The 26,794-nt window shown below is 39.0% G+C and overlaps 1 protein-coding gene across 2 annotated transcripts in view; it reads right to left on the bottom strand.

The window, feature by feature from the left end:
• The window catches only part of TSPAN5 (tetraspanin 5), an 85,426-nt gene that overhangs the window by 20,991 nt on the left and 37,641 nt on the right, over nucleotides 1-26,794 (bottom strand). Inside the window, exon 2 of one of the 2 annotated variants that reach the window (XM_027636220.1) lies at nucleotides 2,925-2,975. The exons of the other annotated variant lie outside the window; for it this stretch is intronic. Within the exon in view, the coding sequence (XP_027492021.1) occupies nucleotides 2,925-2,975 (51 nt within the window). The remainder of the gene's footprint in view (nucleotides 1-2,924; nucleotides 2,976-26,794) is intronic. 2 annotated transcript variants of the gene reach the window in all.

The following is a 26,794-nucleotide window of genomic DNA, read 5'->3' as shown; positions in this document are numbered from 1 at the left end:
TTACAAATTTATGTTTATACATTATACAATAACAGCATCAAGTTCAACTTTGATAAAGACTTAGTTCATTGGGCAGCAGCAAGTCTTCGCAGAATGGTTGACGTCATCTGGTCACCCAGATCTGGTTGCCTCGGACCATGTCCTGACTCCTTTTGAAAAATCGCCAAAGAGGGAGACTCCAAATCATCCTCGGGCAAACTGTGCCAGTGCTCAGTCACCCTCACAGTAAAAGCATGTGTTCCCTGATGTTCAGAGAGAGCACCTGCTGTGTATCAGTTTGTGCCCATTGTCCCCGTCACTGGGCACCACTGAAAACAGCCTGGCTCCACCCTCTTTGCACTCTTGCTTCAGGTATTTACATACATTAAGATTCCCCTGAGTCTATTCTTCTCTGGGCTGAACAGTTCTATCTCTCTTAGTTTTTCCTTGTAGAAGAGATGCTCCAGTCCCTTAATCATCTAGGCAGTCCTTTGCTGGACTCTCCAGTATGTCCCTCTTGTACCGGGGAGCCCAGAAGTGGCCCAGGTGTGGCCTCACCAGCGCTGAGAGGAAGAATTCCCTCCCCCAGCTTGCTGGCAACACTCTAGTACAGCTCAGGACACCATTAGCCTTCTTTGTCGCAAAGACACACTGCTGGCTCAAGTTCAACTTTGTGAACACCAAGACTCCTGTGTCCTTCTCTGACAAGCTGCTTTGTTGTCTTACAATAGCCCACAAAGCCTAAGGGATATCCAGTCCAGCCTTAGGCAAGAATCAGTCTAACTAGAGAAGTGCTTTTCACTTAAGATACAGATCTCTCAAACCTTGGGAGTCACCTACTTGGCTTTCATCTCCAAATCCTCATCTGCAGTAAGAACAACTCTGTCTGGGATCTAAGGCATCTGCCCCCCACTAAGTTACATAGGGCCTATGTATCTGGAACTTGATCCTGCTGACTGCAGCTTTTGGCCATTGCCTGTCCTCTGGAGAGCTGAGTGAAATAAAGACCTCAAATTAGCTTGACACAAGTCCATTTTTCCATAGGTCTTGCTACAAAACTGTAGCAAGAACTCAAATCTGTCTATGCTCAGGAGCTGTGTGGTTCAGCTACACCCACATGGCATTTCATTTGTTACAACCATGAACTGGCAGAGTCCACACTAAGCACTGCAAGACACAACAGCTAAAAAAGCTGGGAAAAGATGCTCATTTTCAAGGAAAAACCTGTGCTTTATACCAATAAAGAGTATTTTATTTATTAATTTCCAAAGGAAAACCTACTACATATGGAGCCTAAGCTAACACATATTAAACTGCTGTAGGTGGTTTTATTTGCTTGTCTTCAAAACAACATGGCATTTTCTTCCACTTTCAGAATCTGATTAAAAATGGTTTAAGATGACTTGGTAACAGATGTCCAAACCTCAAGTAAAAACACGACCTATGACTTCTGGCTATTAGCAACTATGAATTGAATACATTTTTTCCTAGGAAAGGGTGCATGCATTCCCATACAGAAAATATGTAAACCCTAAAAAAACCACTACTCTGCCAGAACACCTTCTAGCTGTAGGACTGGCATACTTAAGACTTCAAACACTAGACTATAGCTGATTTTCCTATGGCTGCTCATTAATTCTGAAGAGGAATCACTTCTATTACCTACTGCAATGAAACAAAAATGTCTAAATCTCTTCTAGAAAACCACTCCAAAATAATGCTGTTCTCTTTGGCTTCGACACAGGTACAAAGCTCCGAGATTATGCTCAGAGTATTAAAAAAGACATGTTTTTACACTCTTGCTGAATGAAAACAGACACAGCTATTGAACCTACCCAACATCACTATTATATGGTATATAAATATATATATATAGGTGTATATAGTGTGAATTAATTAATATCCCATTACTATGTGTATTACTTACATTCAAGGCATACGCAGAGAGCAATTAGAATCTAACAACTCACTTCTGAACCAGAAAAATTTGTTGTGAATTTTTAAGTGGTAAAACTTCAGAGCTTCCAATGTGTTATTTGTTCTGCTGCAAGTGCCAGTTATAATGCCTTAAGTGAACATCAATTCATAACTTACTCAGTGTTTTCCATTAAATGAAGAAAAAACTATTATGTAACTGAACTTCATAGTACCATTGTTATCGGCCAGGTTTTGTTATTTTCAATTTTTTAAACAAAGAAGAAAAGGAAACTCTGGTTTTAATTTAGCTGATGTCTTTTAGCGATGTCCAACTCTTCATCCAGTAACCCCAGACATACTGACTTGTTTTGTATAGCATGTCTTGATATTTCATCTTCTTCTCAACTTCAGCAGCAAGCAAAGTAAAAATTGGGCTCTGGTTCACAAATGTTTTCTCTTTCCCTGCCTGCTACCCATGCACATACACACTTCCCATTTCAAATATGATTTTACAGTCTTGCAACAGAAAGTGTTCCCTAAAGGTTTGCCTTGATTTTCAGGGCTCATTTTGTTTCTCATTTTTTTGTTTTTGTTGTTTTAATAGGAACAGCAAGTAACATGCTATGTTAGGGCAAAGCCACGCAGGCCTATTTTCAGGAAGCTGCTTTATAAGACATGTAGGCTCCCTCTCCCTTTCCTGGGGACACACAGAGTGGAGACACACTGCCAATACTGCCTCAGTAAAGGGTTCTGCTATCTGAGCTGCAGTTTGAGTGTGCAAGGCCTGAAATGGTTATTTTCTGTGTGAGTGTCGGCCATGATGTCTTGCCAAGGTATTCTTGGGAAAAATGCCAGTGATGTTCCTCTAGGTGACCCAAGCCAAGGTTTTATTTGACAGAGTAGCTTGATTTTGTTTCAGTAGAAAATGTGTGTGAACCCAAAATACACAGCATATTACTATTTTAACATTTCATCGGAAAAAGAGAGATTAAGAAGAAAAACAAAATTTGGTGCTATATTCAGCTTACCTTCTCATTCCATGCCCACAATCCAATCCCAAGAAATGCTATGCCAAGGAACTAAAGGAAAAGGAAAAAAAATATCAGAGCAGGAACTAGAAATTTATGGTGGGTTTTGTACAGGGTTTTTTGGGGGGGGGTTTCTTTGTTTATTTTTTTTTTAACATACACATTGACTCATCTTCTCTGTTGGAGAATCAATTTTATCAGGACTGAGAGACACTTATAATATGTGTCTCGTTGTTTATTTCACAACTCAACCATTTTAACTTGAAGAATTTAAAACTTGCACAACTCAGGAATGTTCCACATAGGAATAGTAAGTGTCATTTTATCAGCATTGAGCAAGTTAAGTTCTTTTTGAGTTTGCCAGATTCAAAGCAGACTCCACCATCAAGCAACACATTATTTTACTATTGTATTACCACCACCTGCACAAAGTATCTGCCCTCACAATGCTCTCCCAGTGAAAGTGATTAAAAGAAAGTCCTAAACACACATGTATTATCAATTTTAGCAATGCTGTTCACAGAAAATAACCTATGAGTGGGGGAGGGAAATAATAAAAACAATACCGGTTTGAAAGACTAAGAACTTTTTAAAGCCCTGAAATCAACACTTTAGAACTTTTCTGATACTGTTTCTGTATTTAATAAAGGAAGTTAACATTCCCTTTCTCCTCCAAGGGACTCAAAAGCTCCAAACTCAAAAGTTCCCTTTCCTCCACTAAGGAAAAGGGAACAGCGCCCTGGATTTTGTTACGTCCCTGTATTTCTCCATTCCACTGAATAATTTAGAGGGCATCACCTCCCTCCAAATCTACAGGATTTCCATACAAAATCTACACTAAAGATCAGTGAGACAAGCAAAGCAGGCAGAATAAGCATTCCATCTCCCAACATCATTACTGCATATTTGGCATGATACAGTAGCTACCATGTAAAATGTTTAAAAAACACACAGCAAATGTCTGAGCACATCTCCAAATGTCCATCTGTCCAACTTGCATATATGGTTTTTAAAACCTAAGCGCTAACTAAAAAGAAAACTATATTCACATTAGTATTGGAGCACATAATGGATTGTTGCTCAGACATAAAACTCTGGTCTTCTTTGTGGTTTCTCCACACTGCATTGGCGTGGACTTACTCTGGCACACAAGTACGTTTTCTCTTAAGATCTGCGTAAACAGTTAAGTATCCTAATGATTTTTCCTTTGCAGAACAGGACAAAAGTGGGTTTCTGTTGAAAAGTGGGAGGAGGCAGGAACATAAACTTTAAAAGCTTTCCCAGAAGTGATTTCAATGTTTTCAAAGAAAGATTCCTTCTTTCTAACATGTACTTTTTTTTTTTGAAGGGGCACTTTTAGCTTTGTACCACAACAATATATGTAAAGCATAACCCAATATCAAGTGGAATCTGCTCACTGCAATGCCCTGGAGTTCCCTAACGCCCATTTCATTTCTGTGACTTTCTCCTCCAAGTGTGCTTTTCCAGCTACCCAAAGGACCATGCATACTGGGAATGAAACTTTTTTTTTGACTTGAAGAGTCATGACTGTAAATTTAAACAATACTACAAGTCAGCATTCTTCAAAGGAAACTGTTGCAGGCTTGGCCACATTTTAACACAAGATAAATGGAAATTTTTCCTAGATGGAAAAACATAACTGTTGGTCAAGAAAGTCTTATTTCAACAGCCTTAATTTTCATAAAGTACGAAAGGTAGATTTGAGAAAGACAGTACAGCCTCCTGTGATACACCACCTGAGCCAAAAAAGGTCATCTTACCTGTATCATGACTACTTTTTTTATTAGGGTTATAAAGCTTGCCAGAAGAGCGTGTGTAATCCTCCTGACTGCAGTGATTATTTGAAATTTGAGATAAAGCTGTTCACGTTTCCAAATCTCTCAGACAAAGATCTTTTTTGCAGTAACAGTCTCCTTTCCTTCTTTCTCACACAGCCAAAGGTACAATAGTTGAAGGAACAGGAGTTAAGGGGGGGGGAAATAGCTATAGTATTATGAAAATCCATAAGCTGCATTTGGAAGTGGCAAATTGTTATTGGTAAGAGGTATAAAAAATTATGTTTTGCAAAAAGCTTAATATGGCTTTGAACAGAACAAGTGTGGAAAACCAGAATGAAAGAATTTTATCAGTGCATACGAATGCAACTTTACAGCCATACACATCAGTTGCAAGTCTGGCTCAGATCCACTGAGCCATACTTAATCTAGTCAAGTGTCCTGATCCTTCACCAGAAGTTGAGACTTAAGGAAAAGATTACCTCATGGGTTGTATAAAAGACTACAGGGTCTCAAGCCAGGCCTCCATTTACAGACTGGCTAATCAGACTGTACTATACTAAATTGAAACACCTAAAAAACTGAGATTGTCAAGCTTCTGTCAAGGGGAAAAAAAAAAAAAAAGAATTCTCAAATTTTTCAAGAGGCTCAAAAAATTGCATACTGCTCAGTTCTCTCCATACCCTAAAACAGAAATGCTCTTTTGAGCAGATAAGAAACAGGAACAATGAACAAGATCCATTAGGTGAAAAAGGTTCAGAATGAAATCATGAACTCTCATAGGATACTACAGAAACCAAAAGCTTAATGGCATTCAGAAAAAAGAGATCAGATAAATTAACGGAGGATCCATAGCTATTGAAATGTGATTCTGATGCAGCTCCTGGCTCAAAGTTTTTACGCTGTTGCTCACTGGAAGATTATAATCAGGGAAAGATGTCTGCGTGCATGTTTTTTGTTTAAATGTCTCTCGCCTTGGAGAAACTCTACCTGCATTACTTGAGATAAAATATAGAGGTAGACAGACCATTGACCTAAGCCCTTACAATCACACCCTAAAAAGGCCCACCTTTGCAGAAACACACCCTGCTATGGCAACAAAGCACATAGGAAGGCTATCAGTAATCCCCACCGGTAGAAGACAGCTGTTCATGAGAAGACTCACACCTCTCACCAGGATTAACTTTGGATTTTCTTGACAATTATGAAATAAACTCCTGCATAGCCTAAAAATATCTGAAGTGCTTAGCAAAAATCCCTCTATTTGCTCTTAGAACCAGAAGTAAAACTGAACGCATATCCTGATTATCTTGCAGCCTTTCTGCAGATGTCTCAAAGACAGTCTTGTGCTGCTTGCTTGTAACCATAAAGAAAATCTCTTCACATCTGAAGCACATGGGAAGATGGTGAGATGGCACACACACAATCTCAGTTAAGTCTGGAAAATTTAATTTATACCCACTAAATTATTCCAATGAGCAATAAAAAGGTGGAAGTTTGCCTCATTATCTACAAAACACTTTACAGAGAAAAAGTCTCAATTCTCCACAGACATCAAGTAAGACCATTTGGCCTAACTATAAATGGTCACTGGATCTGGTGCAGAGCTTGTAAAATCTTGATACTTTTCTTTTTTATAAAATAATTTGCAGAAGAATATTAAAACATTCCTCTGGAATATTAGCCTTACAAAAAAACAGGCATAGTAGTACTTTCTCAGCCATAGGTTTTCTATTCACAAACATAAAACAAATGTGTTTCAATTTCTTCTTCTATAAAGACTATATGTATTTAAAAATAGAACATGTAGCAGTACTTTTACTGTTACCCTGCTTGTAAAATTCACATGCAGTTTTCAGAAGTGAATTGATCAATAAGTGTTTCAAGCTGCACATACCTTATTCTTGGTCTTGCCTGTGTGGAGGAAAATGATTCTTTGTTGCTAGGGATGCAGCACCATGCAGCACAGCAGTGCATTTAAAGGCTGCTGGGGCAAATACTAACAGAAACACTAGAAAAACTTTGAGAGGAGCTTAATTGTAGAGGGATCAGACATGACTTCACATACTGAATTTTTCATCTCAGCTGACATTCTTAAGTAACTTGGCACCAGTTTTCAACCAAAAGGATTACAGCAGCAGGCCAAGCAGTAAAGGTTGGTTAACGTGCCACGTGTATAAACCAGTGTATGTACAAGTGTGGTTACATTAAAGACTTGTGAGAGACAGAACTCTAGTGCAGCCACCTAATTTCACCTTCCCCAGAACAACACAAACACACTATCAGAAGCCTGCCAAAATTGTCAGAGTTCAGAACTAGAGCTTACTTGCAAGAGCTTTTTTGGTGTTTAGCCTCATATTTTGGCAATGTGAAAACATACCACCTTCCCTTCCCTGAAGGCGCAAGAACTTTGTGCACAATGTTAGCAAGGACTGTTAGCAAGGAGATCTACAAGGATTCCTATGGGCACTTCGGTGTTTCTTCCATGGCAATATGCTGTAGGTTATTCACAGAGCAAGATTTCCTTCTGTGTGATTTAAGCCAGCACAGTACGGAAATACAAGGTACAGTATTTTACTGACAAGCACAGTGGTGATCAGGACAACATGAAGTGTAGTATTTCACATCCTGAAATACAATCAGGAAAACACAGGACTTCTGAGCTTTGCATATATATAAGGCAGTGCTGACAAGCTCCTAACTGACTCCAAAACCCCAGATGAACAATTTTTCCCTAAGCACTTCCTCTGCAGCATTCTGTGCTCAGACTCTCTCAGAGATATTTCAGTCAGAATACTCACTGCTTTCTTTAAAGTACTTTATGCCAAATCAGTTATTTTGCTTTTGAAGCCAGGGCAAAAAGGAGCTCTGTCTCTCAGAGCACAAAGGATTTTGTTGTTGGTTTTGTTGCTTGTTTGTTTTTAAGTAGCTCTAACAGAAAAAGCACCAAGCCTGAAATTAAAATAAGGTTTCACACAGTTTTTTTCTCCCCTTCATGCCACTCATGTGTACTCTACTTAAAATATGTCAGCTAGCATTCTTGCAAAAAGATCTTCTCAACTCTACAGCTTTTGCCTGAACCAATATCACATGGAAGGAAGGTATCAGAAGTCTGCCCTTGTTTCTTTTTCCATACACCCCAGTTTCAAGAACTTTTCCATTCTCAACACAAATTGTTACAGCATCTCATTTTCACGTGGCTAAACAAACATGCTGACGAAAGGAGAGGCAAACTGCTCAAAGCATACATATACATTTAAACATTATGCTAATGCTTATGAAGAGTACATTCTCCTAAAGCCTACTTCTTGTTTGCCTTGAGACACTACCAGCAGAACAGCTCCGTGTATAACAGTCAGTGAATGAAGATGCTGTGTAGGTGACTAATTACCATTTTAGTTCACGGTGACATTCAGATATAGACTACAAGATGTCAAATATATTTCCATTTTATGTGCAGCCTCTAAAAAACATTAAACTATATTTCACAGATAACTGTCTCAGTAACATCTTTTCCCTCCTGATACAAAACACACACATGGAAGAAAAAAAAGACATCCCAGTTTCCACATATCTTGCTCAGCTAAATCAGAGACTTGACTGGTTTTATAGAATTATCCAAAGTAGAAAAACAGACACGAGAACACAATGAGAAAAGCTGTCTGCTCCATGTTGCAGGACTCTTAGCATGATGTTCTCTAATGAAAAATTAAGCACATTTGACCCAAATTTTCAAAGCAAGATACTATGGCTGTTAAGGTATGTTTCATTTTCACCAGTTTTCCGTTTTGACAAGTAACCAAGATAGATACTCTCCGTCCCAACGCAGAGTCAATTGCCATTGTTTTCTTACTGCCTTCTCCAGTTCTTTAATTGCAAAAGCAAGACATCTGCTTTCTGTTACTGTTGTTCTGTGTATTTCTTTTATTGCTTTCTGGTGGTGCAATTGTAAGCACTGCCAATTGGCTTGGAGCAAGAGTCCCTAAAGACTGAAGTCCCTCTCCTCTTGTCCATAGAAATTGATATACAAGAAAACAGAAAAAGGAGAATGAATTGGACCCTATTTCCCCTGCTTCAACATTCAAACAACTCCTCTCAAGCCTAGATAAAATAAATTTAACTCTTTTCAAATGCACACAGACTCTTCAAACTCAGGTCCTGATGTCCAAAGAAAATACTTCATTTGGAGCAGATTTATTTTAAAGCACATAAAATTTATTCATCACAGTCACTTGTTAAATTCTTCTATTACAGCTTTTGAGAGTTTAATATTTTTGTTTCTATGGGATATAGCCCATTTCCTAAAACCAGTACCTTTTTTTCCCCATACAAACATCAAAGACCATTTAGATCTTTGGTAGACCACCACTACCATACAAATAAAAAGCCTACAGAGTTGAAGTAACAAGACATCTCCATTAACTGTCACTTTGGTACACACATCTGGCACAGCTCCTATCCCTCTTCTTTACACTCTCAATTTGTCTTCGTTTCACAGAACTCTTGTTCTCTGCTCTTCCTGAACCCAAAAGACTTTGTGGAAAGACTGAGAAATTCTGCTGCATACACCTCTTCAAGGACCTCTTCTCCACATTCAGTTCTGAACTACATTAAGTGCTCCATGTTCCTCTACTTTTCCTGTCCAGTCTTGTTCTCCTCATCAATACTGTTCCATCTCTGGCTCAGTCCTCCACTGCAGCTTCCATGCCCAAAGTCAGTTTCTATTTTTAAAACGGCCCAAAATTATGTAAGTGGTGGTGGTGTAGCAGTGTATGAAAACAGAATGGGTTTAAAACACAAATACAAGCAGTAGAAAAGTAGAAAATAAGATAATCGGGGGAAAAAACTAAACCTGAATTCCACATCCTCTAGCAGTACACTCATTACTTCTTTTCTGCAATTTCACAGTGCAAAGACATAAGTCTTCTCATTCTGGCCTGTAAGCTAAGAAAAAGTTTAAAGGCAAAGAAAGCATGTTCTGTTTCAAGCTAAGGTGAAGGAAAAGGTCTGGAAGCAGTATTGTAAATGGGTCATTTTCCAGGTCTGTTGTGCTGCCCAGGACTAGCAGCTTCCAGCCCCAGAGGACAGCTAGACCTCCTCTGGCTGTCCTCTTCCTGCCACTGTGCCAATCTCATTCATCCCAAACCACCCTACCTGAGCTTCAGACTATTTAGGTGCAGCCCCACCATGATTCTTCTTCATGTTCTTTTCCTGAAGCTGCTGTTCCACTAAAAGCAGAAGTTCAAAAAAACACAAACAAAAAAACCCAACCAGAACAAAACAGAGTATACATTAAAGTCTCATTAGGAAACGGATACACAAATATTCCCTTACTTCAGCTACAAGCACTAAAGTTGTAAGACTTAATTCAAGCATTTGATACAGCAAAGTGAAACAATCTGAGCTAGTCTTTTTCTTTAGTAACAAATTGGCAATTGAGTTGCATTCACAATTGATTGAAGTGGCGAGTACCTCAGAGTGCAGAGCCAGGAAACACAAACAGGTAGGTTTGTCAACACAGCACAATATTCTGAATGTTCAGCATTTCCTTTTGTGAAAGCAGTCTCAGCTTCTAGCTGTGCTCACAGCTGAGACAGGGACGAGAGAGAGTCCCAAGATCATCTATCCCAGCTACAGAAGCTGCCACATCCCAGGCTGTTTCAAGGGACTATACTCAGAGATTCATTTCCTTCACTTAGCAGAGAAGCAAGTGCATATGGAGAATGACGGAAGTATGAGAACACTGAACAAGTCTCAGCAGAGAGGCAAGTGAATCCCACCAGCTTTACAGACAAACCTGGGCCAAACAATGTAATCTGGCTCTCCTACTTAAAGAAAACAAAAGAAAACAAACAAAAAACCCCACACATGCACACATGGTTCTTTTTTAGGGTCCCCCACAGTAATATGTTTAAAACCATTTACAAAGAAATCAGTACCACATATATGAAGAAATCATAGCTTGCAAAGTTAGGAAGTGCACTGCAATTTAATAACATGCCAGAAGCCAAGTTCAGGCATCCAAAATTCCGACCCTGATATGATGTAACTGTATAGCCTATCACACCTCTCCCCTGAACAAATCTGACTCAGAACTATACACTCTACAATGGCAAACACACACACATATGGCATATGTTAACAGACAAACTAAATCAGCTTCCAATAGTCATAGCACCCAGTGCTGGAGGATGCAGGATAGAAGCAGACACTTGAAGGGTTGTGCTAGGTTTATTAAGAGTTATTTGACAGCCTAGTAACTCTTCACTATACAAAGATGCAGCCAAGAGTGTACAGAAACCAGCACTATTTTGTCAACACAAACAAAAGCACAATCTCAAAAGTCAGACCAGCTGTGTGTATACCTATGCATACCTTGGGGTTTGAGAGAAATGTGGGGAAAACAAATAAAGCTAAATGCCATTTAGACACATATAAAAAATTATTTTTCAATACCCGCACACAGTTACTACCAGCAATCCAGACACACAAAGCCAAATTACAAGACAGATGTTCTGTAAATATTGGCCAAAATTCTTTATCGCTCATATTATTTGCAGGGGGCAAAGTAAACAAAAGTGATTTCAATGGCTTTTCAAACACAAGTGACATTGAACAAACAAGAGGCAACAAATGGCCACAATGCCATTTACCTGAAGGCTTTATTTCTAGGCAAAAGTTCCACAGTTTGGCAGTGGAAAAAAAAAAAAGCTATAAACAGCTGCTTGTCTAAATGAAACAGACTGCTGTCCATTTTATCTAGTTTCCAGGTAGTATCAAAAGCACCTCTATTATCTGTCATTCTCAAAAGAGGCATCAGGGGCTTGACTATGTAGACAAAACACGTAGACAAAATCCTCTCCCCTTCTCTACAGGTGCCTCTTGAGATCACATATGGTAGCCCAGGGTGGTTTTGCTGCTGACACTTTTGGTGGATTTGTGCTGAAGATATCTACAACGCTATCACTGCAATTTAATTTGAGGGTATTAAACTTGCTTTAAGGATAAATGCATTGAATAAATAGAACCATACTGGAAGATTTCCAGTTCACTACAACAGAGCCTACTCTTATATAATTTCAGCTTAAACAACAGTATGAGCAGTATCACCTATACCATATAAAATGCTCATTTGTAAGTGCAAACTTTTATTCCCGATTTTATTGCCACTTTGAACTACATTATCTCCATAAACTATAGTTCCTGATGAATCCACTACCTTTGCCTACTGTTTGCACAAACCTTCGCTGCTTTGCACAAACACCAATAGCTCATCCCTCTGCCAACACCTAGTAGGAAAGCAAGGATTAGAAAATGTCTCTGAGGGATGTGGAAATGTAGTTGTAGTACATACGGAGGCTCCCTAAGAGAAAAGCTATGAAAAGCAAATGATGCTGTACCATTAAGACCCTTGTGTTGCATAGCTGTGCTCTTGCAGTCAGTCTTTGCCTACCACTCTTTCTGGATGAAGGTGATGTTCTGGTACTGCAAAGATAACTTGCAGCAGAGAGTGTACGTGCCAACCAGATAATCTAATTTTCTCCCTTATCCGTAAAAACAGAGCAACTGTTTCTAAGATCTCACCTTACGTACTTGTAGATAGTCATTACCAAGTAGGACAGTACCTCAAGACCATTTTTAAGAAAGCCTTGGAAACATTAGTATGATCTTCAAAGTAAAGTCTTCATGTCACACCTCAGTATCCAAACAGGGGCCCACATTAAAAAGAAAACAAAAATCACACGAAACAACACCTCAAGAACAAATGCCACCAAAAAAACCCCCCAACAATCGTGCACAGAGAACTGGATTTGGTTTGACTTTATGCATTCACCCGTCACTTTAACTTGGTCCAAGAACTGCAATTCCTCATTTGCAGGAAAAGTATTTTCTTTCTTTCTGCTCAGCCCCAGAAGGGTTTCAAGGCACAAGGTATATGAGCAGCACAAAGCAGTCATTTAATCATAAAAATATGAATACTGGATAAGTTTCCATGCCCAGCCGGACATTGTTATAGAAGAGAATAAAAGAAAGCATTTATTTTTTACTATTGATTGCCAGCAGTAAAAATCACTTAAACAACTTTAGCTGTTTCCCCATGGAAACCCTGCATAGAATCTCAAAAGGGACATCTGCAATCCACAGACTCCCAACTCCAGCCTTACAGGCAAATCTACTACAGTTGGCTTGATCAACTGCAAGATAATACAACTGTCTAGAACTCTGCCTTTAAGAGTCCCACAGGATCTCATTGGAATTGTGATGCTTTGGGCACATTACACAATACCAATGTGTTAGGGTAAGCAGACCTCTGTCAGATTGAGAGCCTCACAGAGGCTCGCGACCACCCCTGACAGCAGATTTCTCAGCATAAATATTAAAGTCAAGGATAGGAAGAGATCAAGAAATGTGTGTTTTAACAAACATGTCACAGAAACAAAAGGGCAAAAGCACAAAACAGGACATTTTCTCAACTTTGCTTAAAAAGCTTCATCTTCTAAAGGAGTATAACTCCACACTACAGAAAACAGATAATTATACATTATACAGTAAAGAAGGTGTATCTCCGCTGATAACCAGAGACAGTTAATTCCTGCTAAAAATACTAATGTCAAGAAGGTATCCTGGTAGAGCAAGGGTAAAAACTTGAACATAAGTATAAAGGAGAACATGCACAGCATCAAACTGCTAAATCAATTTTGACGCCTCCCTGCCTGCGCTGCAATTTGAATCCATGCTAGAAGAGAAAATAAACATTTTGCAGCACAGAAGTGCAAGCATAACAACTTATTTGAAGGTTTTCCCTCATCTGAAAAACGCTGCTGAAGTTTGACCCGAAGACAATAGTGTCGGTTTCACTTTCCAGCCACTAATCGTGACAAATACAGAGACAACAGGAGAGGAGACAACTTGAAAGGCAACGGCATGCTTTCCCAGAGGAAGGTTTGGAAAGGAAACCACTCTTAACATAGCTTCTTCAGCTTTCAGCCCTGCTTTTGTTTAAGAACAAGTGTATTTGGAAGCCAATTTTTTGAGAAGTAAATGCAAACTAACAAAAAAAAAATTAATTGAGCAAGGAAAAGGAATATCAAACATATTTTTATTGTTTTTCAATAATTTCATCTACTGACCTCTATGAAACAACTGAAACTATTTGTATCTTGACCAAAACACCCAGGGAAATCCAGAATGCTCTTCTTACCTTCTCTTCCATTTCCAGCCTAGGAGATTTCCCCATTAACCTGTGCTGTAGTACATCCACTACAACCATATTTGTATACTTTTAGGTATTTCTTTATTCGAGTTGAAACATCAGGAGACAGGAAAAGACCTTTAACTTTGATCCTCCCCTGCTGCACAAACACTGCAATTAACCCTGCACTGAGCTACCCAGAGATAAGAGGTCAGCAGAACATACCTGTACAGGCCATCAACACAACTGTGGAGCCATCAGCAAGAATCCTTCCCTTAGTACCTCATGTCCTTTCCTTAACTTAGTGAAGAAATGTGACCACAAACAAACTGGAACAGTAGGAGGGCTGAACATATGGGACACACAGATGGAATGAAATTTAACCATCCAAACACAGTATCATATACTTAAGGACTAAGAAAATACCTGCTATAAGCTGAAAATTTATTCATTGGGAACACAACAGAAGACAGCTTTGAAATTGCATGCATCAATCTGTGAGCTAGTAAGTTGATGAAATATAGAAAGGCAAAATAAATTTCATGACATTTAAGAACACATTCTCAGAAAGAAATTAATTGCTCTCTAAGTTTCCCTCAATTCTATTATCTCTGCAAAGGTCTAGTACAGCATCTAGTCCAGCTGTAGCCTGCTAAATGATTGTGGGCTCTTCTTTCAAATGTCACTGCCACTGGCAGTGCCCAACTCTAAGAGTTAAAGCATATGGATTACAACTCCTGTATGAGACCCCGCTGCACCCCATCAACACTCAGCAATGAAACTGGGTTCTCAGGATTTTTGTACATGGACCATCACACTTCATAAGTAGTTGGGCATGTCAGCATAGAACTGCACATTCATTAACTACACTTCAACCTGGACAATGCTAGGGAGACAAGGCATCCCAGCAAGGGTACACTGAAGTACAAACACACGAACAGAAACATACAAGATTACACCCCCTAAAACTTTGGGGTGGCAGGTGTTTTTATTAGGGAACATGTCTTCAGCAGATCCTTGTGTGACTGCTGGACTTTTGGTCTCCCTGGTAGATCATCTAGTTTGTGTCATACAAACAGCAGGTAACTGGGTTTTCTAGGATCAGCCCCATAATTACTTTACTCCAAAATCCTCCCATTTTCATTTGAACCTTCATTCAACTGTCCATGGTCAGCTCTTCCCATCTGCCCTGAAAGCACAACATGCTGTTTGCAGCACGGGGTGGGGTTCCTCAGTGCGTGCCATTTAGATGTGTCTGCATAAAAATCACCAATTAATTCCATGACATTTGGTACAGCACTGACCCCTATTCAGACAGAAGGCATGAAAGGAGCCCAGTGTAATGCGACTGCGTTCCCAGCACTGCCACACTATTCTGGCTGCACTCACATGACCTCTCCTTGGTTTCTGTCACTGCCAAATGGGTAGAGAACAAACAAGAGCAGGGTGGCGTGTCAGATTCTCTCTCCCTCGATGCACCAAATCAAACAATTATACTCTACAGCAGTCCCCCTTAGGGCACTAAAAAGAGAGAGCAAGGGGAACTGTGTGTATGAAGACAAGAGACACCACCAATAGCTTTTTGTCTCTCCTTCAGTTAATACAGTAATTAGCACTACCAGATCTTGCCTTGGGTGGAGCAGAAGGAAAAACCAAGTATGCCCCAAATTAAGGAACAGAGTTGTTGTCCTGCCCCGCCATTACAGTAAAGACATAGGATTTTTATATAACAGTGCAGGACAACAAATCTATCCCATAGATTTCTACATTGTCAGTGTGGTCTATCACTGACTTGTTCAGTGCTCCTACTCTTGCCTCTCCTACACAATTCCTACAAGACACGGATGTCTGAGGCTGTGCTACAAGAACTTACAAGCCCCATTTTGTAAAATGAGTTCCTGCACTCTCAACTAACATAATCACATACACATACAAAAAAGAGCTTCTGATCATCTACGGGGTTGTGTGGAGGCTGAAGCTGTGAAAGAAGCAGCAGAAGGAGGAAGCCCGCATCCCACAATGTTCCAGCGACTAGGGGATTAGTTTCGGTTGCTGGCTGAGTTGACTGTCTGTCCCCATAAGACACTGCATCTATCTATTTATCCAAAAGTATGAAACACAACTAAAAAAAAATTTTTTAATGTTTGAAAAAATTAGGCAAAATATGCACAACAATCAAGATATACAAACATACTTCATTGAGGCACAATTCCCTTTAATTTTCCTTTTGACTTTAACAGTAGCCAAGAACTAATAGAAGCTTTTGAAAATTTTCCCTATAATTACTGCTAATGTCCACAGTACCTGACTTAAGAGAAACAATTTATTACCATACCTATAGACAAAACTAAGAAGTAGACAAAAAAAACATAACGAGAAACCAGTAAGCTTTCCTTAATTCAGTTACCATTAATTCACATCACAGAATCAGAAGACTACAAATAGTACCACTGCATTTGATGCCAACTGCTCCATCTCCTCTTTAAAAATAATTTTTATTTTAGAAAGACAAATTTCCATGAGAATGCCCACCAGCCTTACTGTATCTTCTGTTACTTAAAACTGCAAGCAGTCAGTTTTACAAATGAAACTGTTTTATGTCTCCATCTGAGAATAACTACCTGTGTTTTTGTATTCTCTCAGTTTACTTTTTTAAATGGTTACCCCCTTGCAAAATTAAGGCATCTTACAGATCGCAGATTCCCTGGAGAAAAAAAGATGCATCATGAATACAGATTCCCCTCTTTGCATCAGCTGAGGGATTCCCTCAGTTCTTGGCTCCCACTAAATACGAAATAATTTCATCCAGTTTGAGTCATAAGATACTCATATATGCTTATTAAATACATCCATTTCTTTCTCAGCAACCTCACTGATCAATGTAACACAGACAGACATCCTGGTGCTCTTCCTATTTCTGCCATATGAATCAGCAATAACTGTGGGAGCAAAATCAAAGACCCTAAGCTGCCCCATAGTGTGTCCTGTGCACTGCAGTAAACAACAGAAGAGTCTTTTTTTGCTACTTCTCTATATTTCCATGTAGCTTTTCCATAAGGCAGGGCTGAAAACACTGGAGGTTTGCACAATGCCAGGGGAAGGTTACTCTGTGGGTCAATCTCACCTGACAGGAGCAATACAATTAAGAGCTCAGCTTAAGCTCTGACATACACTTTCTACTTAATTCACTCTTCCAAATCCCGTCACCAAGGGCTTTCCGAGTAATCCAACCATTCCTTTACTCCTGGTATATGCAGGAAAGGCAATAACACAGCTGATAAAATCACGAGGAATACATGTATGTACACACTGGCCATAAGCACACATTTAGAACTTTGTACAAAAGTTCTCCCCGATACACAGTCTTCTAGGGTAATGAGAGATATCAGTGAACGCAAAACCAGAACTTTTATACATTTTTATAATAATATTTTTCATATTGATCAGAGTATTTTTCTAGCTTTAAAAGACAAAATATGATCAGACACTAATAAAAATACTACCTGGATCTCAGGGTCTTCTTCCTTTCCCTTTTTTTTCCTCTCTTTATTCTTTAGAGTGTGTAGCTCTGAGTTCTTCCTAATAAGTGCACTGCAGCTAATCTTACAAATTGAGAATTTTATTCCCATGTTCAGTGATGTTGAAAATTGCCCACTTGTAGAAGTCCCCTAGGAATTATACCAAAAATAATGCTATTCTTGGTACATACAATGCACGGTATGGTAAGCTGCATGGTAAGCATCCAGGTAAGTCTTCTTTAGCAAGATAGCTCATTTCATAATGAAAGTTAACATAATCACTCTGCCTTAACTTGCAAAATAAAATTAAAAATTGAAAAACAAACAAACAAACAAAACCAAAACAAAACAAAATCAAACCCCAGTAACCTGAAAAATGCAATACCTGTTTAGAAAAGCTGAGGAGGTAAGCTGTGCTCAACTATCTGCCCCAAGTGCTGCATGACATCTGCCAGTTCCAAAGCAGTATCCTGGATGTGCTTCATTTTCCAAGATGGTGCACTTTAGTAGTCTGCGTAAGCAATCAGTGCAGCACAGTCCACCTCATGACTTAGAAATAGTAAGTTATGAGGTTTTTTTAAATGCATCCTTTTACCACAATTTTCACTTTAGATTTTTTACCCTGAACCTGTACCTTCGAAACTTCCTTGATTCACTGTTAAAAGAATAACAATCCATAACACCGACATGTTATCAAGGGTGATACAGTTTAACCACTGGTCCCTCATCTATTCCTTTTATGCCTTTAAGAAAAGGTACTGAGTAATGCCTTCTAGCAAAACTATATACATTTTTATCATTCAAATTTCAGACAGACTGCTATTTTTAATACTTTTGAATAAGGCCACCACTAATGATTTTGCATAGAAAAAGAATTCCTTATGGAAGCAAAATTTCTTTCACTCCAACAGCTGTCATCACTTGTATTTTTCTACTGAAAAAGAGCTACCAAAAAATGTTTATACAGAAACAACCTCATGTCCCCATCATCTCTCCATTTAATCAAGAGCAAGAACTTCGCTATAGAAGCATGTGTATGAGCTCAAAGCCACCAAAGTTTTTACATAAGACAAATTACCCCTGATCTACTTTTCAGTGACTATTCTTTGAACAAGCTGCATGTCCCACAGCACAGACAAACTAATTTCCATTGACCTTTCCTATCAATTGTTCAATTTCATTCCACAAAAGGAAGTCTGCAACTTGGACAATGAGAAGGATCAAGAAGCGTTAATTGAATTAACAAGGGGAATTCTTCACTGAACTATTACTCAGTGAATACTGAACATACTCACATCAAATTACAAAAAATAGAGCACATTTCAGTGAAATTGTATAGTGTGTTTTTTTAATCCCATAGATTTTCCATAAAGAGGGATTAGGAGCAACAGACTGATGCCATTACAGTGGAGATAAATTTAAAAAAAACCCCAAACCCCAAGTTATGGCAATCTAACTACATTTTAGAAGTCAGAAAAACACCTAACAAGTGTAGTATTTCTCTTGAACAGTCTAACATCTAATACTTACTATATATTTCATTATATTCCATTGCTTTATTCTATCACTGAAATTAGTAACTCAAGCCTTCTGTCTTGGTTTAATGACAATGTATTCAGGAGGGGAGACCTCTAATGACATGAACCTTTCTTCTTTTATTATTTCCCTCCTCCCAGTACAGAGGATGTAAAAAATTACGAGGAGTCGGAATGAAGAAAGAAAAATAACAATTTGACTAAAAATTAAGAAAGAAACAAAATAACAACAATAGCAGAAAATATTACCTAGTTCTGTACCTCCTCCCTAGGTTAAACCAAAACCTGGAAGGATATTTCGCCTGAAAAAGTCCTGTGCTGCTGGTGTGGGTTCCAGCACAGCAAAGCACGTGTGTGTGTGGTGGCAGAGCTGGGGCTGACCCGGCGCGGGGCTGGGGCCTGGCGGGGCCAAGCGGGCTCAGGCCCCGGGGCAGTGGCGCTTTGTGCGGGCGAGGGAGCGAAATGGCTGAAGATGAGATTGCGGTGACTTCGGAAAGGGGAACTCCGGGGCTGGTGGCGCCTCCCGGGCTACTGAAAAATAGTTCCAAAAGTGCTTCAAAAAGCAGCGCTATGGTGGTTCCCAAGTCTGAGCTCAGCCGAACAGCAGAGGAAGGCTGAGCACTCGGGTAAAACACTCAGAGTCCGCCGTCCTCCAGTGGGTAAAACCCAGGTACCGAGAGAGCAGTTCCGGCCTGCGCCCGCTTTTGGTCTTCTATCTCTCGCGTTCCTGGGATGCTCCACACCAGGGACCCAACCTTTCCATCGGGTCTCAAGACCCCCAGGGACAGTCTTTTCCCCGATCCCGCTCGGAGAGGGGTACTCCTCATGCTCCAAAATTACATGGTGGTATGAAATATTCATCACTGAAAAATCCTTCCCATTTAACTAAAACTACAGCACCTTCTTACAAAGTTTCAGCTAAGGTTCTTGTAAAACTGGTACGAAAGACAAAACAACTATAAGACAAGGAGTACAGTATCTAATTGATTTACATTTGGCTGAATGAAGAACTAAAAATAAGCCTTTTTTGTATTCCCATGTTCCATTTAACATTTAGAATGCTTTACGCAATATTCAAAAGTATTAGCTATTTGTATTAATTTGTAATCCTTTTCATTATTAAAATTTTGTCTATCTACCAAATTTAGCTAACTAGGGTTAGGCCAATTAACTGTAAACATATTTCCCTTCAAAATAAGAGTAGCACAGGCAGTAGCACTGGCAACAAGTCTAAACAATATGAGAAAAATAAAATGTCAGCTATTATTAATTTCTTCTGTAAATCCTAAGTAAGAGAATTTATTTACCACAAAGGCTTATGGTCAGTTCTGTTGGTTTTATTCACTTTTTATTGTCAATTACAGACACCAAGGACTAAGGCTGTAGCTTCTTCCTGAGAACTGTTGTTTTCAAACATTAGTTTTCATTTTCACTGTGGTATGAAACACGGAAAATGGTAACTGCATAAGGACAAGAGATTGTAGTAGAAATTCTGGGGGAGCTAAACTAACTGTGGCCATCTGTACTTATGTTCTGCACCAGAGCTACTACACTTCACATACAATCCAAGTTCTGGTTTGCAGATCACGACCTACCTTGGTCCCAGAGCACTGAGCTTGGGGTACAGGGGACAACATGGCTGTTTTTAGAAAAGGGCTCTGAAATTTCTCTAATTTAGATGCTCTCACACCTTTAATTGGGAGAGGGCTGACTAGCAAAATGCATTTTGTCTTGATGTACAGAGAAGGATTCTGTTTTTTAAGACCATCTAAAACACTACAAAGCTACAGCTAATCAGTTTTACACGTGCGAAGACAGGCACAGTTAAACTGTAACTTCTGCACAGTGCTTACACTCTACATAAAAAATGTGTATGAGTTTACTACCACTAAATAAACAAACCCCTAAAACTACACACATACTGTTTAAATCCTTATTATGTCAAAGGAACTTGAAACAACTCTGAGAAAAAAATTACCAAAAGGAGGATAACAGCACAACATATGGAAACTGTTGCAGGCTTGGCAAAAGTGAATGTTAGCAGCAGTGCAATGCTACAGTTGCTGATAAAAAGCCTTGGGTCTGAACTACAAGGCACTGCTTTCTTCACCTCTCGCTGACCTTACAATAAAAACAACTGCAAAAAATGTATATAAACCTTTCTTCTTTTTTAGCAGCAGTAACCTGAATCAGGAACTTTTATTAGCAATTCCTAAGGTCGTGAACTTTTATTTCCACATCAGACTGTTCCCCATGTAGTGTCAATAATCTGCTGATTAAAGGTCTCTCAAGTCCCACAGACACAACAGACCATGACAGCTTAATGACCCGCTTATTATAATCTGGTGTAAGATACTTCTACAAATTAACATTTTCTCATTTCAGATTAGTCTTCGGATTTATGAAGAAGTTTAGAAACAAGTTGAGAGACCCAAAGCTATATATTAAGACAATGAACTGAAAGAACAGATACGACAGCACCACCCACAGAGTCACTGAGAAGCTTGACCTTCAGTACATGTTGCAAGTTGATTATCAGGAGCGCCTGGGAAGCGGCGGCTCACAGTGAGCGCTGGCTGACCCAGCAATGAGACAACAGCCACAGCACACGAGTTCTCACCACGGTTTTGCCACTGACCTGCAACAAGACTCCACACAGGTCATGTCCCTCATGTGCCTCAGTTTTCCCTATCATCTATTGTCTTGTCTAAATAGACTGAATTCTTCAGGACAAGGCCTCTCTCAAAGCTGACGGTTGAGTACAATACTATCCCTATTGCACAGGCAAAAAACCCAGTAGTTTCTCAGGCTCAGGAAGGGTAAAGTGTTGATGAAACACTGGTTTTTATTGTTCAATTAAACAAGGCTGGATTTGGGGGTTTATGACAGATTATTGCTGGTTCGCTTCCACTCAAACATACTGAATATACAAGAAAGAACATAGCATGTGAAAAAGCATTTAGCAAAGGTTTCATTTTAGCAATGCTAAATTGAACACTCATTGGTTTTGGCCATACATTATTACAGTGGGTTACAAGTCCACTGTTTGACAGATTTTAAGAAGTCTAAAAGGAAAGGAAGGGAGAGAATAGAGAGATAAATGCAGGTGTAAAGGACTAGCACTGTTGTATGATAAAAGTATCTAGAAAAACCCAGAGGAGACACAAGAGAAATGCAGAGGCCCATCTTTTCTAGTGGCCTGTCTTAAATGTCACTAGAAAACAAACCTAACAGCAGCCTTATCAACCATTCACACCTGACAAACTTTCATCAGTATCAAGACATTAAAGGCTGTTTTGGTACCTTTTAGTCACAGCAGACAGCTATACTTTAAAAGATGCAATTACCTTGTCTGACAAAGCCAGACACTTCTTTTTTTTTTCCCAATAAAAGCCTGAGCATCAAACGAGGGAGAAAAATAAAGCAAAGAACATAAAAAGCAGGATAGAGGGGATTCATGTGATTTGTGCTGTCCAGTTCATTTTCTCCTTGCCTGTCCTAATTAAAGTGCATTTGGGATCAACACAATTAAGTCTAGTAATGCCATAGAGAATCCTAAGAGAGCAAGGGCACTAAGCTTGTTTGCTACAAGCTGCATGTCCTTGTCCTTGCCAGAGTAATCTGAAGTGCTGACTAGATCGAAAACTGCCCCTTGTGATATTTTTTGCCACTCTCAGACATCACAAATATAATTCAGGGAACTCCAGCTGGTAGGAACCAAGACCACAGATGGAACCCAGACAAGTCAATGAAGAAATACTAACAACAATGTGAAAAAAAAAAGGAAATTCCAAAAGTGTGTTAACATTTTTCTCTGTGGCAGCACTTGCTACCCGCTATCTTGTCTGTTCCAGATTTCCTCATCTGTTTTGCATGTCCACCCAGTTCTCAGAAGAGAAATTCCCCTATGAAATGAGGCTTGGAGCAAAATCCTTGTTTTGCTTGAAATCTGCTTGAAGCAGATTTCTTTCATTTAGATCCCATACAGATTGCATTAGTTGCATTAGATTATTTTAAAAACAAAGAGAAAACCCAAGAAACGAGAACAGAAGCTTTTTCCAGTGTGCTTTTAGGCAGCGACCAGCTTTAATCGGCTCCTCCAGAGAAATAAAAATTAAAAAACACTTAATGACCATCCCATGCACTGCAATATGACATCTTATAAATTTACTGTTCAGTGACAAAATGTTCATTCTTTAATGTTCTCTGACAATGTTATTAGCAATGAAGATAGCAAAACAGATCTAGAGTTTTCTAGAGTAGCGACTACTACTAATTCATGTAATTTCAACTGAATACTTACTGTGTAGTCCCAGTGGTGTTTAAAGGACAATTTCCAATTAGAATGTTCACGGTCTCTTTATGTTGCAGGTTGGATTGTTCTGGGGTTTTTTTCTTTGGGTAGGGTTTTTGTTTTATTTAATAAGAAAAAAGTTACACTTACAAATAGAAGGATTTCTAAAAGATTCATATTTCCATCCAAAGTGGTGACTCTGCTCATTCAGATACTTTTACTACTTCCCACAGACTGTCAGTAATGACAGGACAAAGTAAATTTTACATCAAAATTGGCAGAGTTGTTAAAGCAAGTGAGTGGCTGTGTGGTGCTTAGTTGCCAGCTAAGGTTAAACCACAACAGTATATCAAAGACATGAAACAACTCTAAATTTTTTAAAGCTTGAAAGCTTCAGAAGGTAGCATCTCCTTAAATCACAAAAACAGTGCCAGTGTTTTACTACACTCATTGCAAAAAACTTCTTCCTTACGTCTAATCTAAATCAATCCTCCTTTGGTTTGAACCTGTTAACCTTTGTTCTATTAGAACAGGATCTTCTAAAACGTTTGTCCCCACCTTTCTTATAGGTACCCTTTAGGTACTGGAATGTGCTATAATGTTCCCCTGGAGCCTTCTCTTCTCCAGGCAGAAGAGCCCCAGCTTTCAGCTTGTTTGCACAGGAGGTGTTCCATTCCTCTGATCATCATCATGGCCTCCTCTGGACTCCAACAGGTCCATGTCCTTCCTGCGCCAAGGACCTGAGCGCTCAAAACAGTATTCCAAGTAGGGTCTCATGAGAGCATCTTTTAAAACATTTTTGGGAATCAGTGGAAAAAGGATCATAAGTTGATGTTACTGCTTTTCAGCTTACAGAATCAAAACACAGGCTCCTGATGACAAGCTTTATCATGTTTGCCACGTACCAGGGCAAACCTCTGCCAAGTCTGGCTCCGCTTGAAAAAGCAACAGAGTAACCATTAACTCAGATATTTATCAAATTTCCAAAACCAATAATGGCTCTGAAGCAAATCAAATAATGAATAGAAGCTTCTTTTCCTCCATTCAGAGAAGGACAAATGTAACCTACAAACACAAAAAAAAAAAAAAAAAGTCTGGCAACTGTCTTTGTATTCTTTATAAAATAAAACCTGACAGATGGTGCTCCTGCCCATGGCAGGGGAGTTGGAACCAGATGATCTTTAAGGTCCCTTCCAACCCAAACCATTCTGAGATTATTTCATGCCACAAGACTGCACTTCCCCTGTGCACTTTAAGTGCTCTCAATGACACCCACTGCATTTAGATCAAAAAGGTTTCCCTGAGGACACTGACACTGCAGCTGTGCACTGTACAGCTGAAATTATTTTGATTAATGTCAACATATGAATGAAAAACCTTGTTTCTACAGCAATATCCACCCACATCTTGTGCCTGTCCTGGGCCCCATTACCTCCAGCAAGACTAACTAGTCTTGGGTATTTTGAAGGAATTTCAATTTCAATGGCTCTTATTATCAAGTTTGGGTAAGTAGTCTTAGTGAATCTACTAGGATGACAGTAAGAATGACAAGAACAAGCTGAGTAATTACCAATACCCCCCTGCCAAAATGGAAGGACATGACAAGGTGCATGCCCTAAGTCTAGTGCCATTCAATATTTTTCTTAACAACAGGATAAAAGAAGACAGCACATTTAATAGGTTTTGCTACAGAATTCAGAATGAGACCTCAAGTTTATTTTAACAGAGATCAAAACAGAATGAAATCATCCATTCATCAGGGACAACGTAAAAGGAGCTACTCAAAAGCTGACACAGTCAAGTGCAGAAGTGCAGTGCAGAGAACAGCACGTGGCAGTTCCTCACAGAAAAAGATCTAATGCAGGATTATTCAAATGGCTGACGCTTGTTAAGACTCTCAGCGCAAGTAAATTCTGCCCAGACTCAAAGGTCTCAGTTATTTATACATATATATACATATGCACACATATAGCACGTAGACTTCCCAGGAGGATCCCCCATTTCCCATCCTTTTTCTAATTCCAGGACAGCAACACCAAGGCATTGTTGCGGTTTCAGCCACAATAACTATGTGCCTCTCTGGCAAAACCAGAGTCACACACTGCTCCCTTACTGAGAAGGTATAAAAAAAAATTAAAGATTAAAAATAAGTGTTTTAAAGACCTAAGGTAAATTGTAAGTTGAGTCAACAATAAAAAGCTACTATACAAAACCCACAAACTTCATACAGGAGCTTAAAAATGAAGCAATATATCCTGCAAAATATAGACAGTAATCCTTACGTTCTACTTAGTCCCTGTAAAGCTTAGCTGGATGTTACATCTAGTTTTAGGCACTTAACTTTTACAAAGACATGGGCAGCTTATAGTATCTAAGAAAGCAAAGAAATGACTGTTGGCCTCAAAAGAAGAACAGGTTTATGATCTTTATTTACAATGCAAAGAGCAGCAAACTGGTAATAGCCTTTATTGCATAAGGAAAAAAGAATAACCTGTACTCTGCGTTCAAACAGAAACAACAGGTTGTTATTTAATCAAAGAGGATTCAAGTGAGACATCAAATAAAGCTTTCTCATAGCACAACACTAGAACACTTCAGCTTCTCTGGGAGGTCTCTGTCCCATTGCTTTTCTGAGGCCAAAAACACTGAATACTTCGGCCTTCCCTGTATGATCCATTATTAAGTTGCCTCCATATTCAATAACAAACCTGTGTTTTCAAAGAACTTTCTTTTTGCTACTGGTATACTTGTAAAGGCCCTTCTTGACAATTTTTTATGTCCCAAGCTAGTTTGAACTGCAACTAGGCTTTGGCCTCCTTGGTAGAATCCCTAGGGCCCATAGGATGCTTGCAGGCACCTCTGCCTTGCCTGTCCTCTCTTGTGTTTCTTCTACGCTCTCTTTATACATTTGAATTCATTAAAACTCCTTGCTTAGCTACATATCCCTTCTTCTGACATTCTTAACACTCCTGCACACTGGAATGATTTGTTCCTTAAAGACCTCAATCAAATCAAACTATTAGCAGTTTTCTGTTATCAAGTATCAAAAAGGGAAACTGATTTGGATTCAAAATCTTTTTTTCACATTTCTGAAATTCAAGTGACAAGTTACAAGGTGGGGTTAAAAATTCCAGAAAGGCAAGTACTTCAAAAAAAAAACAAACTTGTAGAAGTAAGTTATAACTGAAGCTGGTACAGACCAACTTACAACCTGTCATTATAATTATTTTGCTTTGTCTCACCCACATCTTCAATGAATACACATTCTTTGCTTTTGAAAGCTTTTTTTTTCTTGTAGCAAGAACAAGTTGAATGCATTAAAAGGTTTTCTGAGTGAAACAAAACAAATGCAAACTGAAGAGACGAATGTAAGACCTCCAGACTTAGCAGTATATACTAAGGATAATAAACCTTTACACCTCAACACTCTCAGTGTTATCGTTTAAGATTGCATATTTTTTATTTCCTCACTATAAAAAGACTTAATATCATGCTGCAAATGATCACTTTAGGGAAATCTGACAATCCTACTTT

The sequence above is a fragment of the Corapipo altera genome, unplaced genomic scaffold (genome assembly GCF_003945725.1).
Source record: "Corapipo altera isolate COAL_440 unplaced genomic scaffold, ASM394572v1 22b, whole genome shotgun sequence".
Classification (NCBI taxonomy): Eukaryota; Metazoa; Chordata; class Aves; order Passeriformes; family Pipridae; genus Corapipo; species Corapipo altera.
Note: the sequence above shows the minus strand (reverse complement) of the source record. Positions and strands in the feature narration are given on the sequence as shown.